We start from the raw sequence: 19,334 nt of genomic DNA, 5'->3' as shown, positions 1-19,334 counted from the left end.
AAAGAACTATTTCCGCTAGCTATAGACGAGAACAAACCATTGAAGACTGGAACGAAGACGCAATTGCTTTGCCTTTTTTTTTTTTTTTTTTCAATCGGGAGCCAGCAGGAGCCATGTGCCCCTTTCAGAAGTGAAGCCCCAGCGCGTGGACAGACTCCTCACCAAGGCCGGATCCTCTTAAGACGCTGCAGTGTGACTCGCTGTCCCCAGACAGTAAACTTGTCCCCGTGAGAGGGAAACGGATAACGTCCAAGTGAGTGTTGCACTTTTCAGGGCACCTGGGCGCATGAAAACCCCAGCGCACCTTCCTGGAAAGGAGAACATGCCCCCCAAGTCTCTGTGCAACCTCTCCCAGCCCGCGGGCGCGAATCAGAGCGGCTTCGTTCCCGGGGTGTCCGAGAGGGACTTGCTGGCCGCCGCCGACGGGGCGAGCGCCAAGTTCGCGATCCGCTGCGCGATCCCGTCTCTCTACCTGCTCATCATCACGGTGGGCTTGCTAGGCAACATCATGCTGGTGAAGATCTTCATCACCAACAGCGCCATGAGGAGCGCCCCCAACATCTTCATCTCTAACCTGGCCGCCGGGGACTTGCTGCTGCTGCTCACCTGCGTCCTGGTGGACGCCTCCCGCTACTTCTTTGACGAGTGGATGTTCGGGAAGGTGGGGTGCAAACTGATCCCGGTCTTCCAGCTCACCTCGGTGGGGGTTTCCGTGTTCACACTCACCGCCCTCAGCGCCGACAGGTAAGGGCTCAGGTAGAGGTGGGGCGGCCTGGAAAAGCGGTGGAGAGGAGCAAGGGTGTCTCTGGGGGTGGGGGTGGGGGGTAAAGGGAGAAAGGAAAGCCCGAGCATGAGCAAGGACAGAGGAAGAGAGAAGGTATCTGGGAATTGGAGTAAAAGGAGTTAAAAAGGACTGTGAGCTTGGAAGCTTGAAAAAATATATAAGAAAATTATTACTTTAAAAATAATTAACATTGTGTTAGTTTGAAAGTAGTTTTAAAATTGCAGAGCCTAGTCTCCTTCCTGCCCCGCACACACTCTGAAAATCTTTATTGTCTATTTCATAGAAAAGCTGTAGGATAATTGGGCAGCAGCACACGTAGCATGTAGAAGCTTTTTGAGTGGGCTAAAATCTTAGAATTGCACTTTTCCTTAGTCTTTTAATAACCTGAAGGTAAGAATGTCTGACTTAATATTAGGGAAGGGTTTGATTTTGAGTTTTTTTCAAATATGGGGGAACATCATTTATACTCATTAACTAAATTGTTATTTATTTAAGTCAAACAACTACAATAGTAAATGCTCTTCAGACAGATGACTACACATTCTTGCTTTAATACCTCGAGTTAAGGGATCCCCTCCCCCGCAAACAGGTAGGTACTGAATTTTAGTATCTTAAAATGATGCTTTAAAAATACTCATTTGATATCAAATCTGCTTTCACAAATTTTAAAGATCGGACGTGTCTATTATTTTACCTTGCAGATCAACTAAGTTCAACTATGTCATTTTCTAGGTATTGAGGTAAGATATTGAGGCCCAGGGAAAGTAAGTCTGGCAGAGCAGGGAGGAGAACCCAGGTCTGCTGACTGCTGGTCCGTGCCTCTACCTCACTGTCTCAGTCATCATGCTCGCATTTAAGCAGGGGAAATGTCTGGATGGGGGTGGGGACAATTGTCATCTTAGGCAATTGCGAATGGAGCCGTGGTTTAATTTCCTTCAGGATGGGGTGTTGACTTAAGCTATTTAAATAAACAGTTGAACTCGGATGATTAAGGTAGTGTTTACGATCCTCTTCTTCAATTTACATGTTATTAGTGGAAAATGACTCCATCTAAATGTCCTGGTATTTGTGACAATGCCCTTCCATCACTTTGGCATTGAAGAGTTAATCTTCATTGAAGGAAAGACAATACTCACTGGAGAGTTGAGAGCTTCTGTCTTTTTAAACCAAATATTATTGAGTTTTTAGTTTGTGCCATATTCTTTCTAAAACCACATTCCTATAAAAATGAGTGCCTTTGGGTAAAGGTAAACTTGATTTTTGTTAATATGACACTATTTCTATTACCTTTCATAAATATTTTTGAACCCTGTAATTAAAATACAACTTTTTAGTTTAGCTGCCCCCTTTATAGGAACCATTTTAATTAGAAAGTTAAAAAAATTCTACTTAATGATTAGAATAAAAGGTAATGAATATCTATGACTACAATAGTTAAAATTACTATCATTGTGCTTATATTTCTACTAGTAAGTAGCAAGATCCAGGGCTTGAATTTATTTTATGAGATTTTTCTCAATCTATTGTCATGGAGACCCACAGGTAAATTGGTTCTCACCAAGGTTAGAGAACATGCTATTACTCATGTATTTATTGGCTTTTTTGGTTGGTTATATATATCATGTACTTTGTAAATGCTACATGGATACTTTAATAATGAGGATAAAGGAAGGTGGGTTGCCTCTTCTACTTGGTCTAGCTTCTACTTGTGCCTATCAATGTGTGTTTTGGAACTATAAATGAAGGATCTGGAATCATTGGTGATGAAATTACCCAATACATCCTAATAGTCAATTAAGCAGTTTGGAAATGTTTTGCTATATATTGTCTTCATTTCTCTTTTTCTTCCAGAACATAGTGATCAAGTGTTGCTAAGTATTTGATTTCCCCACATTTTATCTCACCAAAGGTTTGGATATACTGTGAATCTGGAAACAGGTAGAAGACTAATTGTCCTTAACACTGTGCTTTTTTCTGTGTGTGAGTTTATTACCTTCACAATACTATGAAGTACACACTATTATCATTACTATTTTAAAGTGAAGAAATGTAAGTCTTGAAATTAAGCAACGTTTTCATGAACTCACAGTGATAGAGCTGGCATTTGAGCTCAGTTCAAAGCCCATATTCTTTACCATTAAGCCACATTATTATTTTTACAGGTCTAAGAAATTATTAATGATTTTTCCTATTTAATGATAGACTGAAAAATTCAATTTAAAGCAAAGCACCCAAGAGTACAAAAGGAAAAATGATCTCAAAAGTTGATTCATTAGATTCAACAAAAGAAAAGAACATCATAAAAATTCAAAATTAAGTAGTAGTGATAGCAATAGGAAACTTTTTAAGCAACAAATTCAATTGTTCATTAAACCAAATACCCTATCTTCACTAGGTGGCTTAAATGCCTTTGCTGAAGAAAATAAAGATAGAGAGTATAGAAGTAGAGATCACAGTAATATAGAAAAAGAAACAGGAAGATCATTTTTTTTCAGAAAGCACATTCCAGTGTGAGGTGGACTTCAGTGTTATAGAGCACTGGTGGCAGCATCCGTAGAGAGCAGAGACTGAAATAAGAAATATAATATTTATGAATCTACCTTGGGGCTTAAATCACCTTGTTCGATATGACCAAAGGGTTGTGTGGGTGACACTTTTGGTTTTTGAGATTATTATTCCTTGACTTTCGGAGGTTTCTTGAGAAGTTTCAACAGATAACATGCTTAGGAAAGGTCATTTGTGTCCTCTGTAGTGGTGCCTCAGAGGCATTTCATACCTCAAGGTGGGAAGGAGACATAGGGCCCAATCGGAGATGGTGAGTGTGCGGATTTTAGTTTATTTTCTACTTTTATCTTGATGATTTTTTTATATTTTGAAAATGTACTTGCTTGCTTGCCAATAGGAAATAGCTGATTAAAGGTATGTGCATATTCTCTGTGGTATCATGTTAACAGTTTCACACACACACACACGCACACGCACACACACACACGTGCTGTGATACTGAGCAAGCGGAGTCCCATAAACATATTTTGTTTATGGTTGGCTTACAGAGATCTCCTTCAATATCTATTACAGTGGCTTCACTTCCAAACTTAGGATATAATTTCTTTGATTCATGAAGACATTTTGACCTCTATAAGCCCTTAATTAAAATGCAAATAACTTTTAAGAATGAGTTCTCCTCTTTCCTTCATAGGAAAAATTTCCCCGATTTCCTAGTGCTGAACTATAAACTTTATAATTTTATGCATTTATAAATGTAAAACTAGATATTTTCTTTTTAAAATATAACTGAACTAAAATGCATTTATAAATTAAATATTAACAACCTGTAAAATAATAAAAATGCAATTAATATTAATTTAATGTATCCTTAACTTAATGTTGTTTTTCTGGTATCGAATAACCGATTTTGGATTGAATGCAAACGTAATTTTTCACCAAATCTAACTAAAGTGCTAATATATTAATGATTTCAAGCTTTTCTTAGCTAGTTAGGATAATCAGATTTAATTCCATAACTGAGCTGGTTCTGTTAGGTATGAACCTTGAATCATCAACATTATTTGGATATTATACCAATGCAAACAGATATGCTCTTCAATATAATTATTTGTTAAAATATTGAATCAGATCAAATGTAGGCCCTGGATCTAACACTCCCTAGGCCTTCAGAAGCATTTTTATGAGTCTTAGCCCAGTGATGGGAGGGAAAGCCATAATTTGTTTTCTGGGTTTTTACCAAAACTCCTGACTGAAGCTCAGGTACTGAGTAACCAGCTGGCCCCACTGGAGACGCTTTCTTCTTTGGTCTGGAGCCCTGGATAGTATATTCAGAAGCCCTTACTTCTCGGTGCTGAGATTAGCACTTAGAGTGTGTTTCTAAACTCTTTAGGGGGAGTTCAGACCAGCCATACCTACCTAAGAGAATCCGCCACACTCACCCTACAGATAACGCATTTTACCAGAGCAAGGACTTTTTTTATTTTCAACTTGTTCTGAAAGAAAGTAAGGGAACTTAAAAATAAAGACACATACAACATACAACAGATATAAAAAAGGGAGGAAAGCCGGGTAGAGGAAAAATAAAAGTTGAAGAGTATAAGGTAATCTATACTGTCACAAATGTGAGTCACATGTTTGTGAACTTTCTATCTGCCAGTGTAAAAAAGAAAATTTTTATAAATGAAGTGCTCAGTTGTTAGTTTTATGTAGTCATAAAACAGAACAAATTGTAGCCAGCACTAATTTATCAGTTTTTAATTTGAATTTATCTGGGTATTTTTTTTTTTGTTAAATAAAAGTTGCTATATTTGACTCCAATAAGTCAGATATCTTTTATTCATCAGTCTCAAATGCTTCTCGCTTATGTCCTTTCTCCTTCTCTTTAGAAGGGATCTGAGAGGTTGGACAGGCTGTATAATTCTCACAATATTCATACTATTGCCATAATTTGTGGACTACTTTATAGTTTTTGAAGATTATTCATCCACCTTGGTCTGAAAGTTTTGGGACACACTGTAACTAAGGAGGGATGCCCTGGGCATGTGGGTACCAATCCTGTATCTGTTAGGTTCAAATGTTCTAGTTGGAGAAGATGATAAAATAGTGTAAAACACATGCTCAAATGAGTATTTTCCTCATTTGCAAAATAAGAATAATGTCTTCAACTGTAGAGCTGAGGGACTGTAGATAGGATCCTATTATTTCCCTCTCCGAGTATTGAGTGGAGAAGGACCCACAGGGGAGAAGGGACACTAGTATTGGTGGGGCAGCTGAATGGTGTGTTGTCTCTGGGGCTCTATCACTGCCCTCTATGTTGCAACAAGTCTTTCGGTTAATCACTTTTGCTGATTCTATTTGGTCCACTTCTCAGAGGAAACACTTTCTAAGGCGCACTTGTCAGTCTTTCGCCTGTGGTGGTGCATTTAAATAGGGCGCCATCTGCTCTGGCTGAGCCAGGAAGTGGGTGAAGTTCAACACTTTCCTTATTGTTAGATGTCCCACCAGTACTTCCTGTTTGTGTGTTTAAAGAACAAAAATAACAACTGACTTTGGTTCTTCCAGTTGCTGATTCCTCAGGAGAGTTGACCAATCTCTAAGGTCTTTAATAATCTTAATTGCATTTTTATTTTCTCATTCTCAACAAGTTCTTTTTTTAAAAAAAAAATTAAAATTTGCGTATGGTTGGCAATCAATGTTATATTAGTTTCAGGTGTACAACATAGTGAGTCAGCTTCTCCATAATTATGTTATCCTCAACACAAGTATAGCTACCGTCTGTCAGTGTGCAATCCTATTCCAATGCCGTTGACTATATTCCCTATGCTGTTCTTTTTATTCCCATAACATTCATGGCATAACTGGAAGCCTATATCTGCCACTCTCCTTATCCATTTTGCTCATCTCCCCACCTCTCTTCCCTCTGGCAACCATCAGCTCATTCTTTGTATTTGTAGATCTGATTCCGCTTTTTGGCCTTTTAAAAAATTCATTTGTTTAGTTTTTTAGAATCCACACATGCATGAAATCATATGGTATTTGTCTTTCTCAATGGGTCTCATTTCACTTAGTATAATACCCTCTATGTCCATCCATATTATCACAAGTGGCATGATCTCATTCTATATTATGGCTATGGAATATTCCATTCAATAAGCTCTTTCTTAAAGTTTTTTATTTAGTCCTTACTTGTTTACTTATTGCATTTCTGGAAAAGTTGATAATGATATGGGGATGTAGATGATTCTCTTTTAGAAGGTATTGATCCAATATTCAGTACAAGATAGTTATAGGCTATATTTGTGTATTTACTTTCCATTATTACTTTTACTTTTGAAATTGTATGGAAGTTTTAGATAATATTAATGTAACCATTATATTATTTTCAGCTCTATCGAGAACTCCACCCACATCCCAAATATACTGGCAACCTTGGTATTTGGAAAGTCCATTTGTTTATTTTTCTATACAAAAAGGTATATCTTCATTACATATCCTTTTTTAATTGTTTGTTATTTTTATTCCTGTATTTTTACTAGTTTCTGTATGACCAAAGTTATTTTGAGTTTCAATACAAGCTTTAGAGTGATGACCTAACTTAATATTGGGAGGTTCAAGCTTAATGAACTGTCTCTTAACTTATTGTCCTAATTATTGATATAAAATATTCAATGCTATTAGGCTAATAGCCCATCTTGGTGAACACCACTGATTTATTGATGTGCTGCTCAGTATTTTATATTTCCAGTTATTTATGGATCTTCATGGGGAACAAGAATAAACACTAAACATTTATTTGTCCCCAGCCCTTCTCTTGATTCATCTATTTGCCATTAAGTTTTGATTTTTTTCTTCTGCAGATTTTCATCAGGAATATTTTTTCAAGGGATGCCTGGGTGGCTCAGTCGATTGAGCGTCCCACTCTTAATTTGGCTCAGGTCATCTCACAGTTGTGAGATGGAGCCCCACATCTCCATCAGATGGACCCAAGCTTAAGATTCTCTCCTTTTCCTTTGGCCCCTCTCCCTTCCACTTGCTTGAGAATGAGAGTGTGCTTGCTCACTCTCTGTCTCTCAAACAAACAAACAATATTTTTTCAACTTTAAATGTAGACCTTCTTTGATTTTATTATTTGTGGAAATTTGGGGAGGATATTTTGAAAATAAAATTGTAATAATTGTGATTTAACTTACATTGATTTTTGGAAAAGAATCACATTTTAAGAGACAACCAGCATTAAATATCTCATGAGGAGCTAGTTTTAGATTATGAGAGCTTGGCCTGGAGGTGATTATAGATACTTAAAATGATTTGATGAAAATGCAGTTTCTAGAGATGACTTAAAAATATGAAATATTACCTGTTGAGGCTTAGTTATTTTACCATAAAAAATGGCCATTAAATTTAGAAGGCATAATTATGGACATAAGTTCAGTCTTTCTAGTTAAAAATATCACTGACTTAAAAAAAAAAAAAGGAGACAAATGTCCCAAAATGGATAGAATAGGTCAAGCATTTAATTCTTCAGTTGCCTTCTCTGCAATGTGCCATAAGCTGAAAAAATATAGAGTCCGAAGTCACAAGATAGTCTTGTGTGAATTCTAAGTCATCTGCCTACTGGCTCTGTGATTATTTCAACATCATTTAATCCCATAGTTTCAATGAACTTTTCCATAAAATGGATAAACTAATCAATTTTACAGCATAGGATTATTTTATCAAATGACACAATTGACATAGTTCACACAAACAGTAGGTTGATGTGTAACTGCTTCTGCTATGTCACCTATGTGTCAGGATGGCAAATGACCAGTTAATTCAAGCCAATATTTATTCATATATGTAGTTAATTATCAGATAATAGGCACTGAAGTAGAAAACAAAATGAACCTATTGTAAAATTAATGAAGATGATCTCTCTACCTTCTATAGCCCTTCCCCAATTCCTTTAATCATAGACTGGCTAGTTCTAGCCTGTTGCCTTCATCAGCGTGACTTGTCATTGTCATTGCCCTTCTCACAAGACTTTCATGTGCTATTTAAGTCATACACTTTAGTCAGTTAAGAACAAAGTGATTTGGCAGGAGGGTAAAGGACAAATGGAACTGCTGAGCCCTCTGTAATTGAATCCACTATGTCTCATCCTTTCCAAGGTGACATCCCAATTACTACATTATTTTTAAAAGATTATCATTTTAGACATTCTGTTCTATGATCATGAATATATATATATATATATATTTAAATGTTTTATTTATTTTTAGGAGAGAGAGAGAGACAGCGTGAGCAGGGGAGGGTCAGAGAGAGAGGGAGGCACAGACTGAAACAGGCTCCAGGCTCTGAACTGGCAGTCAGCACACAGCCCGACGCGGGGCTCGAACCCACTATCCGTGAGATCATGACCCAAGCGAAAGTCGGACGCCCAACCGACTAAGCCACCCAGGCGCCCCGTGAATATATATTTTTAAATAATAAATTTAGTAATCTTATTCAGAATAAATTTTATTGCTGTAAGCTGTAAATACTTTTTGAAACATGATGTGACATATTGTAAAGAGCAGACATCTAGTTCTTAACACTGAACTTTTGCTGGATTCCAGATACTCTCCACTGCTGAATGTGTGTCCTTTGCACCAGACAAGCTCACAGGGGTCTTGCAAAAAGATGCTCACTGCCACAGTTAATCTTCTTGAAAGGTGGTTTCTGAACCTGGTTTATATTCAGAATCATTTGAAAATCTTAGTAAAATGTAGAACCTCGCATTCTACATCTTAAGTCTCAGGAGAAACCTAATACTCTATCTTTTTTCAGCTCTCTAGGTGATTCTGAATATTGATCCAGCTTGGGTATCACTAGACTTTGTCCCCATCTCTGATGTCATTTTTAACCTCAATTAGTACCCAAAGATGACCATCCTACTCTACCAAAACTGTCTTCATAAGTGTTCTCCTTGCTGCTTGGACCACATTTCCTTATTAGTTCAACAAATGTTCATTGAGAAATGACTACGGGTCATGCATTCTGTTATGCACTTTAGATACAATGAGTAAGACACAGGCTCTGGTTTCAAAGGAGGTTTTTGTTTTTGTTTTTATGTTTAAGGAGCATTTGAGGGGCGCCTGGGTGGCTTAGTCGGTTAAGCGTCTGACTTTCGCTTAGGTCATGATCTCGCGGTTCGTGGGTTCGAGCCCCGCATCGGGCTCTGTGCTGACTGCCAGCTCAGAGCCTGGAGCCTATTTCAGAGTCTGTATCTCTCTCTCTCTCTGACCCTCCCCTGCTCACATTCTCTCTCTCTCTCTCTCCTAGAAATAAAAATATTTAACAAAAAAAAAAAAAAAAAGGGAGCATTTGACACTGAGGTCTACACTTCTTCTTGAAATTTTCTCTATCTTTCTCTTGCTTCCACGATACTTTCCTCTCCTTTGTCAGGTTGTCCACATTTAAACTCTTTGTTAGTGTCTTATGAATGAAAGTATGACAGGGTGCCTGGGTGGCTCAGTTGTATAAGCGTATGACTCTTGATCTCAGCTCAGGTCATGATCTCAAGGTATGTGAGTTCAAGCCCCACATCGGGCTCTTTGCAGACAGCATGGCATCTGCTTGGGATTCTGTCTCTCCTTCTCTCTGCCGCTCCCCTACTGTGCTCTCTCTTTCTCTCAAAACAAATAAATAAACTAAAAAAAAAATTTAGAAAAAGAAAGTATGATAAGCAAAAAAAAGGAAAATAAAAGAAAAAAAGAGAAATTACGGATAGTGTAACTAGTATGTGTGCAGAAATGTGTAGACAGAGATTTTGAGAAACTGAGATGACTTTATATGAGCTACAAATTATCTAATTTTCATTGTATGTATTTTAATACAATGACATTTCATTATCCCTTTCTTTAACTTTAGACTATATGCAGATATGGTAAGTGCAAAATCCAAAACAGAAATTAATGAAGAAGCATATGTATTTATTGATATTTAATACATGAATGGTGATTATGTTTTCTTTAATCCCTTTTGATCCATTATTTTTGTTTTTAGTTTTCAGTTAGGGATACCTTTCTGAGACTATCTGGAAGAAAGAAATGTAAATTTTCACGCATATGTATTATACTACTACATTTAATGAGGTAGTTTTTGTACTGAGGGATGCTTCATTCCTATATATTTTTAAATGTTTATTTATTTATTTTTTTTTGGTGGAGGGAAGGGCAGAGAGAGAGGAAGAAAGAGAGAATCCCAAGCAGGCTCCGCACTGTCAGTGCAAAACCCAATGTGGGACTCAGATCCACAAAATGTGAGACCATGACCTGAGCCAAAACCTAGAGTCAGATGCTTAACCAACTGAGCCACCCACGTGCCGCTCATTCCTATACTTTTATAAATATTTAAATAAAGGATGATTAAATATATCCATATTAATTTGCACTGTACTGTTTTACTTTTTATCCTTTCAAAGATGTACATGAAACATCGGTGTAAACCTTATTCTCTGACAATTCTAAGCCATGGTTAAGTACTAATAATGATGCTTAAGTACTAATAATGATGCTTCAATAATCTATTGTTTTAAACTATAAATCCAGCTTTATAGAATTGTCAATACTCCCTTTCTAGCAAATGTATACCATTTAGTGGAAGATCCGAAGTCTATTTCTCTTTCCTGCAGGATGTGGCCAAGAAATGTCCTTGTTGAAAAGGCCTTCTCTACCCATACCTTATATTCCCACTGGGTTTCTTACTTCCCCTAAACCAAGAATCCAAGAGCTGTTGCTACAGCTCTGTTATTACAATGTTATTGGCAATGTTATTACAATGAAAGAGCTAAAACTTCCATTCTTCTTTGCAGTTTCCCCAACACCTTTATGTTTATGTGCTTAAAGATGAGGTGGGAATGAGAGTAGGGAGTGGTGTTTTCCTCCTTTTTAAATCCACAAAGGAAAGTTCAGAATATTCTTTGAGTTTTCTGACAATCCAACAAGGTAGGCTGGTTAATTGATTAATTTTTGGTAACCATCAACCCAAAAACTTCTCTGCTCTTTCCCCATCTCTGCTATGTACAAAAAATTTGTATCAGCCTTTTGGTACTTTGACCTTAAATATGAGTTGGGAGGTTGTAGACATCTACCTTCTGAGGAGAAATTCTAGCAAAGAAACCAAGCAAACATATCACCAAACAAATATCTCTAAAAGTATTTGTTCGGTTTTGGTTTGTTTAAAAGTTTGCTTTACTTATACTTCCATGAATTCCAATAACATCATCGTAATTAATGCTAAAAAAAGCAAAGAGATATTTGAACATGCAAAAAGGAAAAAAAAAATGGATCCACAGAGAAAATAATGTATATTGGTACTAAAATATAGTTACTTGACTTCATGAAGGGAACAGTTTCTTCTAATTATCTATTCACTTGCGAAGCAAGAACTTTTAGAAATTAAAAATATGATAGCAGAGGGACACCTGGATGGCTCAGTCAGTTGAGCATCTTACTCTTGATTTCAGCTCAGGTCATGATCCAGGGTTGTGAGCCCACCATTGGGCTCCACACTGAGTGTGGAGCCTGCTTGTAATTTTCTCTCTCTCTCTGTCTCTCTCTCTCTCTCTCTCTCTGTGTGTCAGTCTCTCTCAAAATAAAAATTAAAAACATTTAAAAATGTGTTGTCAGGAATTAAAAAAAAATATATGAAGGAATGGGAACTAAGGCTAATAAAGCATCTTAGAAAGCAAAACCAAAAAGAAGGTGGAGAGGAGCTTGACAAAGTGAAAGTCTAAGAAGGAAGAATTGAGATTCAAATACTAGGGCTCCAATTACTCAGCAAGGTGGAAAAGAACAGTTAAAAAAATCAAATTCAGGTACATGAAAAATTATGCAAACAATAAAAGATCAAGTAGCAACTGCAGGTAAACCAGAGACATGTTTGAGAAAGAAGACAATATATTACTTAATTCTGTAGTAAGAGATATTTGGTTGATCACAATAACACTCTAGTGGCTATTGTATAAACATTTAATATAACTTACAGAATTAGGAGGTTGGTAATAAGAGAGATAAAAGTGTAGAAGAGAGAAAATCCTCAACTTCCATAACAGGATGTCAAGAGCAAATGTCTTCAGTATTTCATTCAAGAGACATTTCTTAGTCAAATGGAGGTAAAGATATGAAATTTGGTTCAACCCAGGAGTTGGACCTGAAATGAAATCAGTTTTTCCTTTTAGGCTGTTAGTGTTCTCTGATAAAAACAAAAGAGGGGCGCCTGGGTGGCTCAGTCGGTTAAGCATCCGACTTCGGCTCAGGTCATGATCTCACGGTCTGTAGGTTCGAGCCCCGCATCGGGCTCTGTGCTGACAGCTAGCTCAGAGCCTGGAGCCTGTTTCAGATTCTGTGTCTCCCTCTCTCTCTGACCCTCCCCTGCTCACGCTGTCTCTCTCTCTCTCAGAAAAAAAAAAAAACCTTAAAACAAAACAAAAAACTCTTTGAATATATTAATCTAATAAAACATTAAAAAGAGACAGAAAAAGACAGCTCATTCTAGTTACCAATTGTAATTCTTTTACTTTCTTCAGAACATGCAATTAAGTGAATGAGGAGGAACACATGCTTTTTCTGCCATGTGCAAAGTCCGGGCGAAATAAACGCAGTATGTATGTGACTTTAATTTGGTGTTGAGGCTCTTTGCTGTTGCTGTACTTTAATTTTTATGTTTCCTGTTATACAGGGGAAGACCCTCTAGATCAAAATGCAAACTGTCTTTCTCTGACTGAGGGTCTGGGAATGATGCTTGATGCAAATTAGGAAGAAGAGAGGCTCCCCTCAGAGTGGTGTTGCGTCTAGAAGTTGTTTCTTTCTGGTGGGCAATGGGAAACATCTTTACAGAACCTCTTGCAGAAGACTTTTAAAAAGAAATTTTTAAAAATGTTTATTCATTTTTGAGAGACAGAGAAAGAGTGTGAGCAGGAGAGGAGCAGAGAGAGAGAGGGAGACACAGAATCCAAGCTGTCCAGCACAGAGCCAGATGCAGGGCTCAAACTCATGAACTGCAAGATCATGACATGAGCCCAAGTCAGACGCCTAACCGACTGAGCCACCCAGGCACTCCTACAGAAGATCTTCTTACAGAAGATCTTGTCTGCTTGTTATGTTGCTTGAAACATTCTGGAATTTTAGAACACCATACTAAGTCAACTGTAGTGGTGCCTGGGTGGCTCAGTTGGTTAAGTATCTGATTTTGGCTTGGGTCATGATCTCACGGTTTGTGGGTTCGAGCCCCACGTCGGCTCTGTGCTCATAGCTTAGAGCCTGGAGCCTGCTTTGGATTCTGTGTCTACCTCTCTCTCTGTCCCTCCCCTGCACACACTGTCTCTCTCTCTCTCAGAAATAAATATGTTATATATTTTTTAAAAAATCAACTGTAAATAAGGAGAAAGTATAGAATCATGGCATGGTTAGTATCTGCTAATTGGCAGGCACAGTAATAGGTGGTCTCTCTAAGTTTTATCACAAAACTTTGAGAGAAATGCTTTTATCCCCACCTTACAGATGATGAAAAAGACCTTAAGTGATTTTCCAAAGGATATTAGAGATGAGAAAATGGCTCAGATTTGTTTGACTAAAATAATTTTTTTTTACTACATCGTGTTAACCTCCTAGGTGTACTACAACCTGAAATACTTTCAGAAAAATATAAATAATTTGATGTTCACATATAATTTTGGCTTGTTTGCCTTATGATTACCCTAAAGTGTGTGGCTGAGTTAGCTGTTTGGATTCTTTAAGCCCTTGTGTCCTGGAGATTGGCTACTTTACCACTATGATAGTGGGAAGAGAGAGGATTCATGAGGTGCCAATGTGAAATAAATTTCAGCTACAAAGACAGAGTGTTACTTCATCTTCAGTTCTTTTGGTTCTTATGATTGAATTATGGAGAAAATTCCAGTCTTAAGGTTTACTAATGCCTTTAGGGAAAGAAGTGGGAGACTGAGTCTCAGAAGGTGAAGAAGAGCATCAAAATAGAACTTGGTAACATTATTTTGTAGACATTTTATATTGCAGGGTTTCTGCCTGTTATTGCAATTATAGCAGTGATAGTTTTTTTGAAAATTCAGTGATTTAAATGAAAATATTCAATAGAGATGATACTCGCTGTATGTGTGATTTAGAAAAATACTTACAAAAGAGGTAAGGAAATTAATGGAATTTGGGGAATGACAATTTAAAATCTCTTATCTTTCTGTCTTCTGTGCTAATAAACAGTGGAATGTCTTATAGGCAGACAGACATCGGAGATATTAAGTATTCCATACACTACAAAACAGCCAGGGAATAACAAAAAGTGTTACCACCTCTCTCTCAGCCAGTAGGATCTCTCCTTCCTTCCTTCCTTCCTTCCTTCCTTCCTTCCTTCCTTCCTTCCTCCCTCCCTCCCTTCCTCTTTCTCTCTTACATTTCTCTTTCTAAGAGAGTAATGTGAGTCACATTGTCTTCCCAGGTACAGAGCCATCGTCAACCCCATGGACATCCAGATGTCTGGGGCGTTGCTGTGGACCTGCGTGAAGGCGGTGGGGATCTGGGTGGTCTCTGTGCTGCTGGCGCTTCCAGAAGCCGTGTTTTCGGAAGTGACGCGCATTGAGAGCGTTGAAAATGGCAGCTTCACGGCGTGTGTACCCTACCCTCAGACGGATGAATTACACCCAAAGATTCATTCAGTGCTCATCTTCTTGGTCTACTTCCTTATACCACTTGCTATTATTAGCGTTTATTATTATCATATTGCAAAGACCTTAATTAAAAGTGCACATAATCTTCCTGGAGAATACAACGAACATACCAAAAAACAGGTAAGCTTGGTAGGTGTGTGGGTGGGAGTGTGTGGGTCAGATGCAGTAATCGCTATTTGCTGTTCTATGGTGTGAGTTCTCAATACTGTGAACGGTTAGAACAGAATCACAAGGCACTGGCACATGCATTAGCCTGAACTAGAAGAGATGTTGGTGCGAGAGGAGGAGGTGAGGGCATCTCCAATATGTGGCCATGCCAGAGCTTTGTAAAGGTCCACTGAGGTACAGTGTATCTGCCAGCGAGGCCTACAGCTATTAAAATTCAATGTCTTTGAAGGCTTTTCCTTACCAGCAAATGTTCATGCAAAGAAAACAACATAATAAACCAGAAAATTAATTATAAGTTTATTTAATTATTGTCTCTTCCCCCATTAGCCCATTAAGGATGACAGAATGTCTGGGACAAGGATTCATCAGGAAAGGACCTAGGATCTGGGGATGAGGTTAGGGTAGGATGCCAGAATGCGGCTCTGGGGAGAGAAGGTAGAGAACAAAGGTGAGAGTGGTCAGGAGGTGGTTGATGTTGAAGTTGTACTTTCTCTAACTCAACATTATAGCTTTACCTATATATATTATGTACTAATTTAAAAATTACAGTATGTACCTTATGTAGTCTTTCTTCCCTAAAAAATATACAGAGATGCTAACTTAAGGTAAAACCAATTGTGTTAATCCCCAAAGAGATGGAAATATTGTTCTAGTGGGAGAGTTTCAAGTTGTGCATTTGTGCACTTTTAGTGAGGACCCTCTTCCAAAGGGTTCTATAGGTACAGGGAGGTTATGGGTGTCACTTCACCAATTTAAAGGCAAGTTGAATGGCGGATCATTAAAATTTGCTGGGCTGTAGTTGGAAGCATGGGCAGGGGCTTTGCACACTTCAGCTACAACAGACTTTGGAAAGGTTTCCTGCACGGAAGGTAATTTTTATTTATTGATGACCATCGGCATCAGAGATCCACATCTTCTTTAAAAGCTAAAAAATCAACGAGTCACTGAAGTAGTTGTTAGATAAATTAATAGATTAATTATCTAAATATCTAGCTTCGTGAGGTATCTGGGTGGCTCAGTCGCTTAAAGGTCTGACTTCAGCTTAGGTCCTGATCTCACTGTTTGTGAGTGTGAGCCCCACAGAGCTCGCTGCTAGATCCGCTGGCCCCCTCTCTCTCTGACCCACCCCCACTGGCTCTGTCTCTCTCAAAATAAATAAATAAATAAATAAATAAACCTTAAAATAAATAATAAGTAAATAGGGGCACCTGAGTGGCTCAGTCAGTTAAGTGTCCGACTTCGGCTCAGGTCATGATCTCATAGTCCGTAGGTTCGAGTCCCACGTCGGGCTCTGTGCTAACAGCTCAGATCCTGGAGCCTGCTTCAGATTCTGTCTCCCTCTCTCTCTGCCCCTCCCCTGCTAGCTCTCTGTCTCTGTCTCTCAAAATAAAATAAAGACATAAAATTTAAAAAAAAAATATCTAACCTCATTGTAGCAAAAAAAAATCCAGTTCATAGACTCACTGCACTTTTTCCTTTGCCCTGTGATCAATTTGGGTATTTGAGTTTTTGCTTAGGTTTCTAAAATTCAGTTCCTCTTTCCCTCCCACCCCACTTTTTTTTAAGTGGCCTTAGTTCTGCCTTGGTTTTTTTTTTTTCTTTGTGAATTTTTAAAAATTTTATTTCTGTGTGAGAGAGAGAGAGAGAGAGACAGCGTGAGCAGGGGAGGGTCAGAGAGAGAGGGAGACACAGAATCTGAAGCAGGCTCCAGGCTCCGAGCTGGCTGACAGCACAGAGCCCCACGCGGGGCTCGAACCCACGAACCGTGAGATCATGACCTGAGCTGAAGTCAGATGCCTAGCCGACTGAGCCACCCAGGTGCCCCTTTTTGTGAATTTTTCTACTGGGACTTATAAACTCTGGCTGAGTAACAGGGTTTGATATCTGCTGAGAAGTCGTCTCAGTGCCAACAGCCTGCCTGTGCATCGGAGTCTCCAGGTACAGATAGGCATGAACTTCGTGCACCCGTGCTACACCTGCTAGGGTGGACACTGCTTTGTAACATAAATTTCACATTTATCTTACAGTCAAGTTGCTTAACTCATGCCACGGGATACACCTGCACTTCCACACTTGCCGTTCCTCGTCCTCACCGCACGTTCATTTGCTTCCCCCATCACCACTCCCTAGTACCCCCAACACCAGATCTGTTTGAACGGAAAACCTTTCCAGTTTGGGCATGTTCCAGTTGACTACCAATAGTTTTAGCCCAGAATGTATCATTTTGCCTCCTATCAATATCTTTTGATAAACTAAGTTTTCACATTCATGTTGCCATATTTAAGTATTTGAACATGACAAATACAAGCTAAACCTTTAACTCTATATATTAGAGAATGGTTTTTAGGTTTAAAAAGATGTATGTATGCCCAATATTTGAATTTTCTTTCTTTATCACATTCCTGAAGAGTTTCCTATAAAACAGCAAACACAGTATGTAAAGTTTATGAAAAGAAAGTGTACTTTTATTTTTAAAGTAATCTAACATAGTAATACTTATAGGATTTACAGTTATGTCAGGTGGTTTTAATTTATCTGAGTCAGAAGTTGAAATCTCAAGTTTTGGGGTGTGTGTGTGTGTATGTATGTGTATAATAAGGATTTAAAAAGCCATGCTTTATTTCAATTACCCTGATTTAAACAAAATCTAATACTGAATATATTTTGTGGTTCATTAATTCAGTTGATTTAATACAAACAGAAATGATTTACATTTAAAGGGAACACCATAACACTTTGACAACAGGAAAATAGTTTAAAATAAGAGAACTTAAAAAAAATAAAATAAGAGAATTTTTATAGGTCACAGTTTAGCTTGAAGACATAGCCATTTATTCGTAATTTATCATCTAGTCTTATAGAGGCTGTCAGATAATTTATTTTATTTACTTATTTGGTTAGTTTCAAGTTTTTATTTAAATTCTAGGTAGCATATGGTATAGTATTGGATTCAGGAGTAGAATTTAATGGTTCATCACTTACATGCATCACCCAGCGCTCATCCCAGCAAGTGCTCTCCTTGTAACCCGTCACTCATTTAGCCCATCCTCCCCACCTCTGTCCATCAACCCTCAGTTTGTTTTCAGTCATTAAGAGTCTCTTAGGGTTTGTCTCCTTCTCTTTTTTCCCCTATCTGTATGTTCGTCTCTTTTGTTTCTTAAATTCCATGTACGATTAAAATCATATTGTTAACTATATTTAATGAAACAGTATGGTGACCAAAATAGTCAAACTGTTAAAATCGTCACTTTGTTGAAGAAAATAGCTTTTGTATTTTTGGATGCATTTGCATGCCATGGTAAGTTTTACTTCTTTTGCACAATGTTCTGCATGTTGATGGTTCCATTTTCATTTTAACCAAAGGGACTGTTTCCTTGTATTTTGCAGATGGAAACACGGAAACGCCTGGCTAAAATTGTGCTGGTCTTTGTGGGCTGCTTTGTCTTCTGTTGGTTTCCAAATCACATTCTCTACATGTATAGGTCTTTCAACTATAACGAGATTGACTCATCTCTAGGCCATATGATTGTCACCTTAGTTGCCCGAGTTCTGAGCTTTTGCAATTCTTGTGTCAATCCATTTGCTCTCTATCTACTCAGTGAAAGCTTCAGGAGGCATTTCAATAGCCAGCTGTGTTGTGGGAGGAAGTCCCATCAAGAGAGATCACCCAGCTACCTTCTCAGCTCTTCTGCAGTGCGTATGACATCTCTGAAAAGCAATGCTAAGAATGTGGTAACCAATTCTGTTTTACTAAATGGGCACAGCATGAAGCAGGAAATGGCACTGTGATGTTAGCCATTCAACTCACAACCTGGAAAGAACTTACCTTGCTGTCTCTGGAGCAGAGCAGAAAGGAACAGTTTTCGCATTCTTACTATTGCTCAGCTGGTTCATCAGGTGATTTCATGATCGACTCAGAGAAGGCAAGACAAACACAGCTAGCATTCTTCTCTGAACAGGACTTTGCCTGGAAAAATATACATCTCACACTAAAAGTCATTCAAATGCAATTCTATATGTGTATAAATCAATATCGCTTCAGGATTTAAGCTGTTGTTAGAGCCAACTCTACTGTATTTATCTTAAATGTGTTTTATCTTGAAATGTATTTCTATATTGACTTGATAATTCAGTGAGGGTAAGATTCAAATTCCTATTATTTGAAAAAAGAGT

General features: G+C 38.0%; 1 protein-coding gene across 1 annotated transcript; it reads left to right on the top strand.

Annotated features, from left to right (window-relative positions):
- The first annotated feature begins 322 nt into the window (after positions 1 to 322).
- Positions 323 to 18,950, top strand: NMBR (neuromedin B receptor). The gene is made up of 3 exons (XM_039221759.1): positions 323 to 744; positions 14,765 to 15,113; positions 18,549 to 18,950. The coding sequence occupies exons 1-3, from the start codon at positions 323 to 325 to the stop codon at positions 18,948 to 18,950; spliced, it is 1,173 nt and encodes a 390-aa protein (XP_039077690.1).
- Positions 18,951 to 19,334: the final 384 nt, after the last annotated feature.

This window comes from Hyaena hyaena, unplaced genomic scaffold, assembly GCF_003009895.1.
Source record: "Hyaena hyaena isolate Hyena2069 unplaced genomic scaffold, ASM300989v1 scaffold_1008, whole genome shotgun sequence".
Lineage (NCBI taxonomy): Eukaryota > Metazoa > Chordata > Mammalia > Carnivora > Hyaenidae > Hyaena > Hyaena hyaena.
The sequence above is the reverse complement of the archived record's forward strand: the minus strand, read 5'-3'. Positions and strand labels throughout refer to the sequence as shown.